At 41.7% G+C, this 17,447-nt stretch overlaps 1 protein-coding gene and 1 pseudogene across 3 annotated transcripts; both read left to right on the top strand.

The window, feature by feature from the left end:
• Positions 1-4,064: 4,064 nt before the first annotated feature.
• LOC147007232 (uncharacterized) lies at positions 4,065-6,840 on the top strand (annotated as a pseudogene).
• A 2,822-nt stretch (positions 6,841-9,662) lies between these two features.
• LOC147007231 (uncharacterized) lies at positions 9,663-15,373 on the top strand. Of its 3 annotated transcripts, none has more exons than XM_085867487.1 (8): positions 9,663-9,971; positions 10,127-10,299; positions 10,416-10,951; positions 11,122-11,211; positions 11,308-11,770; positions 11,868-12,192; positions 14,205-14,310; positions 14,426-15,373. In XM_085867487.1, exons 1-5 carry the CDS (start codon positions 9,892-9,894, stop codon positions 11,350-11,352), a joined length of 924 nt encoding a protein of 307 aa, XP_085723613.1. In that variant the 5' UTR covers positions 9,663-9,891; the 3' UTR covers positions 11,353-11,770; positions 11,868-12,192; positions 14,205-14,310; positions 14,426-15,373. The 3 variants fall into 3 exon arrangements, with proteins under 3 accessions (XP_085723613.1, XP_085723612.1, XP_085723616.1); XM_085867486.1 differs by having other exon boundaries at positions 14,101-14,310; XM_085867490.1 differs by lacking the exons at positions 9,663-9,971; positions 10,127-10,299; positions 10,416-10,951; positions 11,122-11,211 and having other exon boundaries at positions 11,355-11,770.
• The last annotated feature ends 2,074 nt before the right edge of the window (positions 15,374-17,447 follow it).

Raw genomic sequence — 17,447 nt, 5'->3', positions numbered from 1 at the left:
GTTCAAGACTACTTAACCAAGTTCCAGATGATCCAAGAAAAACGATGCAGTTGCACACAAATCTCCAGCTTGCACTTGGATTAACATATGATCTCTGTGTAAATGTAAATGTTGAAGATGGCTTGACAAATGGAGCTGCATGTGAAGTGACTAGATTTGCTCTTCCACAATCATCTAGCAATACAGCACCTGGTGTTGTATGGGTGGAATTTGATGAGAAGGAAGTTGGGGTCAAGACAAGACATCAAAATAGGCACTTGTACAAAGGAAGCATTAAGAAATCATGGACACCCATCACCCCTATCTCCAGACAATTCAAAGTGGGTCGCAATCAAAAGGCTGAAGTCCTCAGGACCCAATTTCCACTAAGACCAGCAGCTGCCAAGACAATTCATCACTCTCAGGGTGACACTGCACTTTCGGCCCGCTATAGTCCCCCGTCCAATGAAACGTTTTGGAAAATTGGAACAGAGGTGGAACAAATTGGAACAATTTGGAGCTGGAGTGAAACAGTTTGGAAGAGTGCTTTCCAGATCTGCGCTATCGAGCATTTCTTATGACCCTTCTTAGGATTTTCTAAAAGCTTATCATAATTTAAGTCGAAAACGCTTTTTAGAAAAAAATATAGCTTGTAAATTCAGTTTTTAAATGAGTTTTGTTGATTCGAACTGGGCAACGAAAGCAAGGCTCTGTACACCAGCAAGATGGCGGCCTCCTAGGGTGGAAATTTGCAAACGCAGTCTCTTTTCGTTTTCGACCGATATGTCGCGTTAGTGGGATTTTAGGGGCGATCCCTCAAAGAACCGACATTTACTCTCATCGATGACTGTGTGCTCAGGTCAGTGATAAACATTTTCTGTCGATTAGATCCGATTTTCTTCGCGTTGTTGTTGTTGCATGTTATTCACCCATTTACCTCAGAGCGAGTTGTAATTTTCCTTAAGTTTTTGCCGTATACCCGTCGATTAGTGGGAGATTATGCCATTTATGTGAATTTGTGCATGCCTGTCGATGTTTGTTAATCTCTGTGATAAACAAACATATATTACCAAAGTATATTTACTTCGGTTTGCATCATTGTAAACTTATTGTTACATAGCCCATGTTATGGTTTTAAGGTTTTTTTTTCTAGTTTATTTCAGCACGAAATCAGGGATTAAGCCCCATTTTTGTTTATCTGCAGTCCATATTTGGTCGTACAAATGCAGTTTGTATGCTAAATAGTCTTAAAGGCCTTAAATACTACACTGTTATAAGGTGTTTTTTATTGCATACAGTTCCATCCTAGTGAAGATGCCGAAGAAGGGACGCATAACCGCAGAGTGGCACGTCAGGCTTCGGCAATATGTGGGAGGACAGTTTGAATTCTGATGGGGCCAAAGGCCATCTAGTGGCGGAAGATGGGCTAAGGTTCTGTTCCGAATAGAGAACTGTCCTAGACACGCCGCCTCGGGAAAGGACCTGTTTGGAAATCCCATTCAGTGTACGAACCACGTATTTCCACGAACCGAAGATATATAAACGAGCGAGCTTCACACAAAAATATGTTATATTTATGTTACGATATCAGTATTTAAATGCTACTAACATATACATATACATATACATATACATATATCGGGCGTATAAAAAATAGTGTGGTAGATAAAAACATTAGAAAGGAAAAAATAAAGGAAATATACATATATATATATATATACATTAGAAAATATACATATATATACATTAGAAAAAAAGGAAATATACATATATATATATATATATATATATACATATACATATACATATATATATATATATATATATATATATATATATACATATACATATACATATATATACATATACATATATATACATATACATATACATATATATACATATACATATACATATATATATATATATATATATATATATATGTATATATATATATATATATATATATATATATATATATATATATATATATATATATATATATATATATATATATATGTTCAGATGATGGTACCTTAGCAGTAGTTTATCATAGTTGTTAGCATTTATTTTGATATTATTTATCTTTATATTTTGTAGAGCAGACCTCATGGTGGAAGCGGAGATGAGAAGCTTCCGGGCCCCTCAACAGGTAGGCCTACCAGCACAGTGAGCAGCCCACCACCCAAAAGCGATGACGGGTGCGAGTCCCTACAAATAACACCATCAGACAAGATGCAGACGGATGCAGGCCCCACACCAAGCTTGTCATCCGTGTATGATAGCAAGGCCGAGTACCTATCCCGACTGCCGGCAGGCTGGGAGATAGGCATGTCGGAGGGCGATAGACTGTGGATAGGCCATGCATTGTTCCACTCCAAGGGCAGGCTTAAGGACAGTCTGCAGTTCTGGTGGCACCCGCCCTCCTTGGCTGTGGAATCTGGCACCCCGGACGAGCGGTCATACTTCCTGTACAGTCTGATTCTGTGGATGCCACGCCGGATGCTTGGGATAAGCTTCAGTTGCCCGGACTGCAAGGGGAAGCCAGATTGTTTGCTGCGCTCCAAAGGCCTCTATCGTCGCGTCAGGCACGTTTTGAACACAGACAGTTTTTAATTCCTTGCAGTTGAGTACCTGTACTGCAAACTGTGTTTAAAGCAGTATCTGGTACATGACAGTGGGCTGATGGACCAGCTTACGGACGCACAGAAGTCCCGCTTCCCTGTGCTGCTGACGCACAAATACGCCTGTGACAGAGCCGGCGTATCGTTACTCAGAGCGCAGACTCTTTGTAACAGCCCCACAGCCATGCGCAACAACCTGCATGAGCTGCACAGCGAAAACTATTTGCGTCAGCAGCTAGTTTACCTTTCGGACTGTGCCCGACACCGACAGTTCTGCATGAAGATGAACCTGGATGTCCCGAGCTGTGAGGATGTTCCGCAGTTCAAGCCTCCAGCCAACCCAAAGTGGTTCCTGGCATGCTATATCAGTGACGTCTTCAACCGGTTCGACATGCTGAAGGCGCTGATCACCTCCACGTTTGGAAACGTGTTGAAGATAGACTCAACGAAGAAGGTAGTTATAATTACTTGACTGTTTCAATTTCAATAATTTTATAGTTTAACCCCATTTTTATGAAATTGTTTGTGTATTTTATATACCGGTACAGTTATTACAATATGCCAAAAGGTAATTACTCATCAATACCAGTATTAATGATTGTTATTAATAATTTATGAAGTTTTTCTCCTATTTATTTCTTTTAGAAATGTTTTAGGTGCATTTTTCTGTTAGGGTTGATATTTTTACACTCTTCTGCTTTACAGGTGTGTAAAAAAACTACAGGGAGAAACGTGTAGAAGTGCGCAGTGGGCGACAAATGTGGGTAATGAGAGGGGCGAGGTGTTGATGTCTGTCCTCACCACATCAGAGGGAATGGACAGCCTCAAGCCCATGGCCGAGGGACTGGTGTCCAGGTATAAGACTGCCAACCAGGAACCCCCTCGGTGCCTCTACACGGACCGAGAGTGTTGCTCCCACAGCGGACCTTCCAAGTACAAGGTACTTTTAATTTAAATGAGGGCATTAAATAAATAAATAAATAAATAAATAAATATAAAAAATTAACCAACATTGTCACCCATGCATATGTCTGTTCAAAAAAAATATATATATATATATATATATATATATATATATATATATATATATATATATATATATATATATATATATATATATATATATATGTCAGACAGCATCTAGCATGCATTTACTGCTTTGCATGTTTCAGCTTCTGTTCTCTGATTGGGAGCATCTAGAAATCCGCCTCGACATATGGCATTTTATGAGGCGACTGGCCCTTGGCTGCACCTCAGAGATCCACCCACTGTATGGCGTGTTTATGGCCCGCCTGTCCAGCGCCATATTTGAGTGGGACAAGTCGGACTTGGACAACTTAAAGGTATGTGAAATGTTTTCCTTCATACCTGTGTCACATTACAAGAGCAGTCAAACTTTTGTAGATGAACTGAATTTTTCAAGCTGTTTTTTTTCTATTTACTCTGTGTATTTTTAATATAGACATCTGTTAACTGACAGGAGGCCAAGAAGTCGGAACTGCGGAAGGCGGGTGTCTCGAACCCTTCAGACAGCTCAGCGTTGATAGTCCGGTGGCAGAGCAGCATATTTCTAGTGAACCTTGCAATGTTTGGTAACAATCGTTTTTTGGCTTATTTTGATAGATATTGGTGTCGAGATCAATTTTAGGGTGAGTGGCCACTTGTCACTGCCTTGGCTTTTGCAGAATCCAAGATGGCCACCAAATACAATCAAAATATAAATTACGTTGTAAATCCTGTTCTAGGTACAGCAAAAGGATGATATTGGTGTCTAAATCTATGTTTTAGAGACCAAGGAAGTGGATTATGATGTTATTGGGTCATTTGCTGGCCATCTTGGTAGCACAAATCCAATATGGCCGCCAAAAATACCTGAAAAATGCCAAAATTACAAAAAAATCACACTAAAAACTAACATAATCGATTGTGAATGCAGTTGAACAATGATCCTGCTGGTTACACATGTGCTTGACATGTTATATAATCTGATTGTGAAGTAATGATGCCGTTTAGAAGCCACCTGGTGCCACCTACTCAAGACGTAAATATCATGGTGCTTCCAATGTGAAATACACCAATATATCGATAACTTTTAACGATCTTTGTTTTTGTTGTAGGTTCTGACGTGAGTAATGATATGGCTGAAGCAGGAGACAGCAAGGATGCCGAGGAATGCTTCTTCAAGACAGTTTACAACTGTGGGGTTGGGAAGTTGATGCAGTCATCACGAATCGGCACAATATTGGAAGCTAGTAATCTTCGGCAAGATGATATCAGACTACGAAAAGAACTATCTGATGGATCATCTACTGTTAGATGTCACAAAAATTGTGTATCCAAATATGTATCTCCTTCCACTCTCAATAAATTGGCCAAGCGTATGCCAGAGGAAGAGACAGATGATGACTCCAACGCTGGTTCCAAGCGATTGCGTTCGAGTACCGGTGGTGATGTTTTTGACTTTCAGAAGTACTGTTTGTTCTGCCATGACATAACTCCTTGCATATTACCGAATGAGTATGATCCCAAGGTGCCACAACAGTACAGAGTCCCTGCGTCGAGAGTAACCACAGACAAGATGGCTGATGGGGAGACGTAAAAGCAGTACCTACTTGACCTTTGTGATAAACGTGGAGATGAACTGGGTAGAATAGTCCGTGACCGTATCATCGGAGCACCATCAGATTTGCACGCTGCAGATGCAATGTATCACCGCCATTGCAATATGAGTTTCCATCGTGATGCTCAGAGAACTACCACGACCAATAGCAAAGGTACTGCTGATGACCAAGCTTTCGCTGAAACTGTCAAAGTAGTCGGTTATGATCGCTCAAAAGTTTGGAATTCGCTCGATGTTGAAGCAGTTTACGCAGACAAGGGTGGATCTGTCATGTCCAGACGTGTCCTTGTTGAGAACGTCATCCAACATTTCGCTGAAGATATGTTGGCATTACATTCCCCTGGAGTGGCAACGTTACTAGTGTTCAGGAAGCATGTTGCCACAAATCTCAGGCTTGTGGATGATGATCAGAATGGCGACATGGATGAATGTATCCGGAAAGTTGGCAAGCAGATCATGAAGGAGACCAAGGCAGCTAAGGATGACTTCAAATCCTACACTAAGCACATTGATCGAGAATCAGCCTCAGAGTGTATTAGTGAGACGTTGGTGAAACTACTATCAGCTATCAAGCCTACTTTCCACAATTCACTACAATCCATCATGGTGGGTAATATCGTGAGCTCAGTGGTAACGTCTCAACCGACACCATTACAGATAGCCATAGGTGTACTTCTTGGTAACCATAAGATGATCATCACAGAACTGTACAAGTATAATGTTTCTTGTTCCTACGATGAGGTTCGACGATTCAGAAGGTCAGCGGGTGTTCAATCATCAAAAGCACAGCAGTTAGCTGGACTCAGAGATGCCAGACTGGGTGGACTTGTGCAAATCATCAGTGATAACTTTGATGCTGTGATCAGTTCCCAAAACTGCCGCCTCGAATGTCATTACATGGGGGCAATGCTGGCAGCTCAGTGAAAGACCGAACTTGACCACCTTGAAGGTTTGGATACATCGATCCCTCGCCTAACGAAAGAAGAAATGAAGCACCCTATCCCATGGGAGACACGAGTCATTGAGTATATGGGACCGAAGAAACCTCCTATGCCATTTACTGCTACAAACCGATTTGCCATGTCAGACGACTTTGTACAAGCCACAACAATCTCAATTGGCAGAGCCAAAGATTTAGACTTTAACTTCATCAAAGACGTGCTCTTTGAAGCAAACACTCCTGAGTACAACGGGTACAATACACGTCACTGTCATGAGTCAGGAATGACCCCAGCACCCAAGACAGCTGTGGTATATCTTCCACTCATAAATATGAAGCCAGGGGACCCAACTACTGTCCTAACTTCCATCACCGGAGGATTCGAAGTCACCCGAGCATCCAACCAGGATATTCTCGTTCTCACCTGCGATCAGGCCATATATAAGATCGCCGTTGACATCACATTTCATCAACCAGATCTGCTCACCAACATGGTGGTGATTCTTGGTGGGATGCATTTCCTCATGGATTTCGTGGGTTGTGTTGGCACTCTCATGGCAGACAGCGGCCTGAAAGAGATTCTGATGACGTCCTTCGGCTCCGTCGATAAGATGTTGCAAGGAAAGAAATATATACACAGAATGTTCGGGCACTGAGATTGCTCACAGAGGAGCTGCTTCGACCAGTGTTTGTGAGGAGAATCTACACCTGACCAGCATGGATGATTTGGAAAAACTACTTGATGAGATCGCCACTCAAAGTCGTATCACAAAGCTGTGGGTGTACAACGTCATCAAACCCACATTTCTAATGATGATGTTTTGTCGGGCGATGCATGAAGGCGACTGGCCACTCCACATCAAAACAGCAGAATCAATGCTGCCATACATGTTCGCAGCCCACAAGTACAACTATGCAAGGTATGGCCTATACTACGTACGCTCCATGACTTGGTTGGGACCAGATATTCTGGACAAGTTCTGCAGAGGAGAGCAGTCACTACACCACACTGCTAGTGTCTACAACGGACAGTGGAGCGACATGTTTATTGAAACGAACTGGATGAGGAAGGGGCATGGGCCGGGTGGCATCATTGGCAACACAGAAAATCCTCAAATGATAGCGACATGGGTGTACAGTATGGATGCGACCATGACCCTGACTGGTGACCTTAAGAAGATGTCTGGAGCTGACGAGAAGGTACAGCTTAACCACAAGGAGGAATCTACCAGTCACATTCGTCGAGATGGCAATGATCGTAAATCACTGAAGGCTACTCTAGAGTCATGCATTGACCCATTGGATCCAGCTACCCATGATGCAGGATGTCTGCTCAACATCTCAAATGGTCAACTAGCTCAATGGAATGTTAATGTTGACAAGGCAGTGGAGATTGGAGCTGATCAGCTGATCCAGTTCAAAGCATTATGGCCAGAGGGCTTTTACAGCTCACTCGCAAAACAGGTGACAACCTTTGCCGCAAAGAAGAAACGTCTAACAATCGATGATAATCCCGTCATGGATCAAGAGGTTATATACGCTCGGGTGATTGGCCTTCTCGTGAGCGAGCGCGATCTCGATCTGGAACAAGTCCTCTCCACAGAGCTAACTGCATATCCGCCCTCGATGTTTCAAGCTGATGGCCAGATGCGAGTGGCAACGGGAAAATCCACACTGAAAAGAACCTCCAAGTCGAAGTTTCACAACGCCTTATCACAAGGCCAACATCTATGGTGATTGATGTTTCCGCTCTTTTGTGGACATTAGAATGGCCATCCCAAGGAACCGTTGACACGTTCATTTCGGTGTTCAAGGTCTGGGTCAACGCGCGGCTGCTTGAAGCTGATGTCCACCTGTGTTTTGATCGTTATTATGACTACTCTACAAAAAGCAGCACCAGATCAGCTCGAGCCAGCGCTACCCGGGTCCATCAGTTCGAACAGAAAACTCCACTGCCGGCTCGGAACGCAGTACTCAAGAACTCAGCCAATAAAAAACAACTCAACACACTGATTTGCGAATCAATCCTGAGTGATGACAACTTCCTGCAGCATGCGACATATAATTTACTCGTCTAGATCTAGCATCAACACATGAAGAAGCTGACATCCTCCTGACACAACAGGCCATCCATTTGGCAAAATACCATCCAGAATCACGGGTGCGGGTGGTGTGTGATGACACGGATGTGTTCGCGTTACTTGTGTACTACTACTTGAGCGAGAAGCTCCAGTCTTCAATAACTATGCAGTCTCCAATCATGGCTCGGTCTTGCATTGACATGAAGGAAACCGCTCTTAAACATTCAGCAATCGTACCCGAGCTCTTAGCGCTTCATGCTTTGACTGGTTGTGATTCAGTTGCTGCGACTTATGGAATTGGGAAAACAAAAGCAATTGCGGCCGCTCGAAAAGGCTACTCTCTGGATCAACTTGGTAAACCCTTGGCAAATATCGTTGAAGTCACCGAACAAGCAACAGCTTTCATGGGTGCGTGCTATGGCATTACAACTCCCACCTCTTCGATGACCAAGATCCGCCAGAAACTATGGGCACAGAAGACTGGAAAATCAACAGCAGCACCTAAGCTGTGTAGTTTGCCCCCCACTACAGAAGCGTTTGAGCAGAACGTTCGAAGAGCACACCATCAAGTCGCTCACTGGTACAGTGCCCTGAGTGGGGATCCACCAACTCTCGCTGCAGTGGAACACGGATGGGAAGCTGATGACACTAACAAGTGTCTCTTCCCTCGGAATATGGAGGACGGGGTACCCTATGCCCCGGAGCACATTCTGAAGCTGGTCAGATGTGGCTGCACATCTGTGCAAGCATGTAGAGGTGGGAGATGTGGATGTATGGGGCGCCAACTTCCGTGCACAATGTTCTGCACCTGCGGTGGTGGTACTGCCTGTTCCAATCCATTCAACATCAATGAGAGTGCAACAGATCATGCCGACATCCCTGATGACAGCGATGAGACAAATGACCGAGCAATGGATGTCGAGGATGAGGACGATGAATAGTTCCGAGATATAAGATATTTTGTCCAGTGGGGTGTTAATTTTGCTTAATTTTTTTTAGTATAATTTGTATTGACATAGCGTTGAAACATTGAGCAATGTGAAGCTGCCAAATTATTGTATTATTATTATCATTATTATCAATATTATTAATGGGAGTATCATATACTTTAAATGTATGTCGACTTTTGAGTCACGTGAATGTCATGTCTGAGAGAATTATACAATAAATATTGTCCGATTCTAATTACATTTTGTTCTTATATTTTGCTTGAAATCGATATTGCTATCAAAATAAATATTGCTTATAAATTTGCGAATGACTTCAGAATCATAATATACATGTCTATGCTTCACAAAGCACACATATGTACAGAAACTTAACTCAACTGCATTTACAACCGATTACATTAGATTGTGTGATTTTGGCATTTTTACAGGTAATTTTGGTGGCCATATTGGATTTATGCCATCAAGATGGCTATAAAATTATCCAATAACATCATAATCCACTTCCTTGGTAACTAAAACATATAGTTAGACACCAATTTCATCATGTTACTGTACTTAGAACAGGAGTTGCAGCCGAAGTTATAGTTTGATTGTATATGGTGGCCATCTTGGATTCTGAAAAAGCCAAGACAGTGACAAGTGGCCACTCAGCCTAAATTTCATCTCGACCCTAAGATCTATCAAAAAAATTGAAAACATGAATGTTACCAAACATTGCAAGGTTCCCTGGCCCAACCACCGGACTATGAAGGCCATCACCCGGAAGGAGTTGGAGAGGTAAACAGCACTTGAAAAAAAACATACTAAAAAAAACAGTTATTTGCACCTGTGTTTTGCCAGTAGCCGTAGTCGATGTATGTGCAATATTGATCAAAATTGTCACAAACTATAAGTGATGTTAATGGTTGAACTTTGCACAATTCTGCTTTCAGTCACTGTAGGAGGCGGACCAAGGGAGTGTTGAAGACGGCTGAGGACATCGAGGCCCTCATCTTAGGCCTGACTGGTGTGTCGGATGCACTGGGTGTTCCTGTTCTGAAGTCAGAGATAACAGACATATGGAAGGAGCAGAAGAAACACTTAGCCTGCATTCAGGATATTCCAGGTAAGCTCTGAACTCAAGATTTTTTTTTTTTCCATCAGCCGCAGAATAGAAAATTTCTTGTTAAATTTAGTGTTTTTATTTATTTCAATAGTGTCTTTTTTCTGTATATTTCACAGGACTGCAGCTATACACTGTAACAGGGGAGCTGACAAAGGGGACACACACCCTCCCAGTCTTCAGGTGTGCGCGGGGGTCGACCTCCCTTGAATGTTTTCACAGCCACCTCGCCAAATTAATTCCGGGTACCTCGGCAAGTGCGGTGAACTTTCAGGCGTACCTCCTTGACGGCATCACTAGTTGGAACTATCTGCGCTCCTCAGCAGCTTTGAGCCAGCCGAACACTGAAAAAGTGTTGAGGACTTACGATGTGCGGCTGATTCAACGAGTAAACTCCCTAAGCCAGGCCGTGCTCAATAAGCCAGCACTGAGCGTGGCCATGGTTCTGTCAACCTACACTGGGGAGGACATTGGGGTAGAGTACTTATACAGACAAAGTGGGTTCACTCTGCCCAAAGCAGAAGACCTGGATACCGAGATAGATGAAGGCTTTGAAGACATGGCAGATGAGCAGTTGAATGAGCCAGTTCCGTCGTTGGAAGAAGAAGAGCTTCTGCCCGCTGCTCCTGTTTCTCCGCCCGATGATGAGAGCGAAGTTAGTTACATATCATATAATAGTAATAGTGTTATTACTAAATGATGTAATAAGATTATAATATAACAGAACCAGTAGACAGCCAGTTAATTTAATTTACTCATGTTCACTCAAATAGATCAGTGTTGTGATCAAATAGAAAAAGTATTGATAAGGGACTGTATTTTCAGAGACCACTCCAGGTATATCCAGTAAGAAACCTCACACGGCCAGGGTCAAAACTCTCTCAACACCGACTGGTACAGGGACACCTGATGAGGGTAAGATAAATAACTCATCCAATATATGTGCAAATCGGTATAATAGTGGCTAAAATTGTAGTTGTGTGCTTATTATAGTTGTTTTTATCTTTTCAGAATATCTTTTGCCCGATGGCTGGAAACAGACACTGCCTGCTGTAGACCATTGTTGGGTGTCACGTGCTTTGTTTAAAGCAAATAAGAAATCTGGGAAGGCAGAACTTGTTTTTTCAAGGGTAGACAAGTTATGGTGGCATCCTCAGCAGCCAGCCCTGATCTGCAGCCAGGTTCACCATGGTGATCGGTACTTTGCATCCCGTCTTCTTCTGTGGATGCCGAGGAAACTCTGGCAGGTCCAGTTTCATTGCCCGCATGCTGAATGTCATGGCCATCTCTTAACATCGGCCGGGATATATCCAAGGGTTCGTCAAGTGTTGGATATAGATTGCTACTACAGCCTTGCTGCTGAGTACTTGGAATGTACCAGCTGTAAAAGAAAGTTAATCAGTTGGAGCAGTGTGTTACTTCAGCAGCTCGACTTGGGCCACAGACTGCAATTTCCAGTCTTACTTACATACAGGTAATACATTTTAGTTTTTGATGAAATATTCAATAAGGTAGATACATAATTTCGTTTTTCTTTTCATCCGTAATATTCCTCATGTATGCATTTTCAGATATGCCTGTTCAGATTCAGATTCAGATTCAGGACTAGGGAACAGCGCGACCCAATTACAGAAGAAACTAGCAGAAAGTCACAATGAGTCTTGGCTTCAGAAGACAGCTCATTACCTGACAGGCTGCCAAGCCTTCTGTAATCGTGATACGAGCAAACTAGTTGTCAAGCCAAACTTCCAGCAGCCTCCCGCCTGTCCAGTTGTGCCATCCTTTATCTGGCTGCAGACTGCATACTGTTGTGATGTTCTTCGGAGACTTGACGAAGTCCATGCGTCCATTACATCAGTGTTTGGCAGAGTTTTGAAAATGTATTCGACCAAAAAGGTATTTACATACATTTGAATTTCAGTTTCATTATTTATTTCAAGGAGCTAACAATATCTATTCAAAAACTTGGAAACCAAAATGTAAAGGTGTATTCAATCTTCAGTATTTTCAGATTGTTAAGAAGCTTGCAGGTCACAGTGCTGGCACAGCATCCTGGGCTACAAATGTTGGTAACGAGTTTTGGCGGGTACTGATGTGTATCCTTACAGCCAGTAAGGGTCATGGACTTGGTCCGATGGTGTCAGGACTAGTAAACCGGTATAGGACTGCCAATGCCCCCCCACCCCGCCTGTGATGTTGTATGTGGACCGGGATTGCTGTGGAATCCGTTCACAGATAAGGGAACAGTTCGGTGCCTGGCCAAGCATGCACATTCAGTTGGATGTGTGGCATTTTATGAGACGAATTTCCATCAGCTGCACCACAGACTCCCACCCATTGTACGGTATTTTTATGGGTCGCCTCTCTCAATGTATCTTTCAGTGGAGTGAAGAAGATATAACCCAACTTATGGAGGCTAAGCGAGCAGAGGTGGAAAGCCAGAAGATCATAAATATGGCTGACAGGGATGTCCTGAACAGGGTAAAAAGAGAGAGCTGTCACTCCATTGCCGGAGGAGCACCAGAGGAGTAGAGGAGACCACCACCCTCATTACAGATCTCCTGGCAGCCTTCAGTGGTGATCAAGGTCTAGACTCCCTTGGCGTTCCTCTTCTAGACAGTTCTCGCATCTGGGATATATGGGAACAACAGACACGCCATGTCGTATGTATCCAGGACCCAGAGGGCATTGAGCTACATACAAAAACAGGCACTTTGAGAAAAGGAGGAATTGAGCTACGAACCTACAGATGTGCCAGGGGCTCAACTTCCTTGGAATTGTTCCACCTTCATCTTAACCGCTCCATACCAGGTACTCGATTAATATATTATTATAAGGAAATGGATGATATTATGATTATCCATCCATTAGGACCATACTCTGCGCAGAGCGTTGGTGCCGCCGAAGCAGTCTACTTGGCTATTGGGAACAATCCTGGATGGGTCGCCACTCCGACACAGTATACCAGCATGCTGGCACTCATTTTGCCGACCTCGGAAGGATGACAGGCAGAGTCAACCCCACCTGGTGTTAATTCAACAGCTGAGCGGGATTTGAACTCAGGACCCTAGGATCCCAAGCCCACTACTTTAACCATTAAGCCAACACCAGGCATATTATGATTATATAAATTCATAAGTGATTGTATGTATTTATCTCATATATTAAATTGTTTGTGAAAAGCCTGGTGGTGGCGCAGTGGTTAGGGAAGCGGCTTGGGACCCAAAAGTCCTGACTTCAAGCCCCGTTGGGCCACTGAATATATATATATATATATATATATATATATATATGTATATATATATATATATATATATATATATATATATATATATATATATATATATATATATATATATATATATATATATATAGATGTGGATGTATATATACACATGTGGATGTATATATACACATGTGTATGTATGTATGTATGTTTGTGTATATATGTATATACCAAGTCGTATAACACCAGGGGGTTGACTCAGCCTGTCATCCTTCCGAGGTCGGTGAAATGAGTACCAGTGTACTGGGCCGGTGTATACCCCGGTTAAAATAGGTGTACCAGATCCCTATGTCGTAAGAGGTGACCAGGGTTGCGTCAGGATGGGCATCTGGTGTAAAACATGTGCCAAATCACTATGCGGATCATATGGATGATCCGCTGTGGCGACCCCTAACGGGAGGAGGAGGAGGAGGAGGAGGAGGAGGAGGAGGAGGAGGAGGAGAAGAAGAAGAAGATTAAATTGTTTGTGAAATACACATTTATGTGCTTATATCTGTTTGTATGTCATATATGTTCAGGTACAAGTGCAAGCGACACAGACTTCCAAGCTTATCTTTTGGAGGGTTTGGTGCGTTGGAATGAGGACAGGGCTTTATCAGCTGTTTCTGGTGCCCCTTCTCAGCAGCAGACATACAGTGGGGTACATCGGCACAGTGTAAACCAACTGAGTTCGGGTGTGTTTGGCAGCAGTCTGCTTCCTCACTACACGGAGCCTAGGAAATGCACTGGTACAGTTTACATTGTTTAATACTTACTCTAACAGTAATATACTTTAATATTTACAAGCTACAGTATGCAAATAATAATTTTTATGTCTACATTTGAGTTTCTTTGTCTTTTCAGGGGAACTTATTGGTGTACAGTACCTGTACAGTCAAACTGGGCAAGTGCTTCAGGACTTGGCCATGGATGAGGAGACAGAAATACCTGTAGAGGAGAGCGATGTTGATGACGAAGGCTTTGAAGAGGATTGTGTTGACGATTGAACAATCGGTAGGGTAGAAGACGTCGTACTCCACTCCTCTGAGCCTAAACAGTTGGTGCTCCCGAAACAAGTCGTTTCCCTTCCCACTATATTCCATGCACAGAACAATTGCTTGTGTGACACAGAATGTGCAAACGATGAAGACTGTGACATTGGAATGGATGATGGATGATGCAATCTGTTCATGATATGCAGAACATCTTTTCATGATTTTAGTTTAAAAAAAAAATAGCAATTAAAGCTCTTCAGTTGAAACATATACTGTTGTCAATAACAACAATTTAATTCTGTTCATTTTTACCATGAAAATTTAAACATACTTTGGCAATATTCTTCTTTACTTGCTTTTTGTGTTCATTATCATTTGTTTGCTATTGTGTTTGGATTCCTTGGGCCCAAAAACATGGGATTAGCATTTTAAATGAAGTTTTTATGTCAATAAAAGGCTGAGATATCCAGAAATTTTTATTTCACGGCGGCCATTTTGAAAATGAAAAAAATAACGGCGTAACGGGCATCTGCGCAAATGTAAACATTAGTTTTCATATTCCTGATGTAAGCTTTTCAAAAATGTACTGGCTTGCTAATCTTCATAAAATTTGAACGAATAACTTTTTTTTGACATAGTGATCCTGACTATAGGCAGTGCCGGATTAAGGCATGGGCTTTATGGGCTGCAGCCCAGGGGCCTCTGCCAGCTGAGGGCCTCCAGAGATTAAGTGAAATTAATTTACTGTGAAAAGTTACTTCATTTGTAAATGCAGAATGAAAGTATAAGTATGCTGAATTATCTCTTTAAAAAGGGCTCAATTAATAAACTGTATAATAAATATACTGTAATTCTTTTCTTGCCCATTATTCCAACTCGTTGGCACTGGCAATCCTGATTACAATGAGACGATCTCATACTCGCTTAGAGCCTGTACAAGAAATCGCTCATTCCATCAAAACTTTCCTTCTTCTTTCGTCATTGCGTTGCGGTTGTGCTTGCACCAAAGAGAAAAGTGCTGATAGAGGGTAGATTAGCATTGTTCTGTGATGAAATTTGAATTTACGTTATCCTATACATTTTGTGGAATTCTGCACTTTGTTATCTTTATACCAAGTCAAAGTCTTATTGTAGTGCGTCATTGTGTCAACTTGTCAAGTATATATATATATATATATATATATATATATATATATATATATATATATATATATATATATATATATATATATATATATATATATATATATATATATATATATATATATATATATATATACATCTGCAAAGGCCTACCTTCCTTTATATAGGATTTTCATTTTACCATTTTTAATGAATAATGATAGCAATTTTTTCGGACCAACGAAACAATCGGGGTCTGCGAGTGCACGTGGCATGCGCACTCAGGGACCCCAATTGTTCAGTCCTTCCATTTTCACCCTTTTACATTAATCATGTTGGAGAAGAAGAGGTTTGAGAGTGGATAAAGCAAAAGAAAAAAAAACAACAACAGAAGATGCTGAAGCATGAAGAACTGCTCAGTAAATGTCCAAAGTTATTTGATTTTGGGTTCAAATGCAATGCAGCACCAGCAGTAGAACAGCAAACAGAGCAGACAAAGATGCATCTCAACCCAGTAATTTTGAGAGCAACATGAAAGAGGCTGAGGTGCTAGAAGTTGAAGTTGTCTCTTGCGATACCAATGTCACAAGAGTTGATGATGAGCAGCCTGAGCTTGTCCACCTGAAGAAAGAGGACCTGGGATCCAAGTTTCAAGATGACATTGGATTGTGGAGTACCTCAAATATAACAGAAGAGGGACGTGACTTTTGGTGTAAACAAAGTCACGTGGAATGCCAACACCATGATGACGATTTTTCTTCATCAGGAAGACAATACCCTGATCAGAAAAGCAAATTTTCTCATTCATTGATATTCCAAAAACATATAACTGGTGAAAATATTAAAAGGGAGTGGCTAATGTATTCTCCCTCAACAGGAAATGTATATTGTTTTGCTTGCGTTCTCTTTGACGGTATACATGGATCAAAAACCCAGTTCTCCATTGGTGGATTTTCAGACTGGAAACATGCCGCCTCTACACGGATTTCAGAACATGAGCACAGTTCTGGACATAAGACCTGTATGATGACATTGACTTCTAGACGAAATGCACTTGGACAAATCGATTCAACGTAAGAAATCCAATTCACAAAGGAAAAAGAATACTGGGGAAAAGTAATGCAAAGAGTAGTTTCAGCTGTAAAGTTTATCTCATCTCGTGGATTAGCCTTTCGTGGTGATACAGAAGTATTTAATTCTCAACAGAATGGCAACTACCTTGGGATTCTTCAATTAATTGCTGAGTACGATCCTTTTCTTAGTTCTCATTTAGCAAAATATGGTAATCAAGGATGAGGAAAAGCTTCATATCTATCTTCAACAATGTGAGGAAGTCATATTGGAAACGAAGTATTGAAAACTATTGTAAAATAAATCAAGGAAGCTAAATACTTTCTCGAAGTGTTGATTCAACGCCAGACATATCACACACTGATCAGCTGACTGTGATTATTCGCTATGTTAGAAAATCAGATTATAAGGTGGTTGAACGTTTTCTGACTTTCATTCCCATTGCACGTCACACTGGAGAAGCTCTTGCCAACATTGTCTTGGAATTCTTTGAACAAATTGGAATTGATGCAGCTAATTTAAGAGGACAGTCATATGATAATGCATCAAACATGTCAGGATGCTACAAAGGGCTTCAGGCACATATTCTCGGCATCAATCATCTTGTCCATTACATTCCATGTGCTGCACACTCACTTAATTTGGTAAGTGTATGTGCTGTGGAAAGCTGCACTGGAACAGTTTCATTTTTGGTCTAA

Source organism: Eptatretus burgeri, unplaced genomic scaffold, assembly GCF_056783735.1.
Source record: "Eptatretus burgeri isolate ZD-2024b unplaced genomic scaffold, Ebu_testis_v1 Ebu_testis_scaffold_387, whole genome shotgun sequence".
Taxonomy (NCBI): domain Eukaryota; kingdom Metazoa; phylum Chordata; class Myxini; order Myxiniformes; family Myxinidae; genus Eptatretus; species Eptatretus burgeri.
The sequence above is the reverse complement of the archived record's forward strand: the minus strand, read 5'-3'. Positions and strand labels throughout refer to the sequence as shown.

Excerpts from the sequence above, each read along its gene's own strand:
- LOC147007231 (XM_085867487.1), top strand. The coding sequence starts at position 9,892 with ATGAATGTTACCAAACATTGCAAGGTTCCCTGGCCCAACCACCGGACT. Across the intron at positions 9,972-10,126 it reads ACCCGGAAGGAGTTGGAGAG|TCACTGTAGGAGGCGGACCA; the intron begins GTAAACAGCACT and ends TTCTGCTTTCAG. Across the intron at positions 11,212-11,307 it reads TACAGGGACACCTGATGAGG|AATATCTTTTGCCCGATGGC; the intron begins GTAAGATAAATA and ends TTATCTTTTCAG.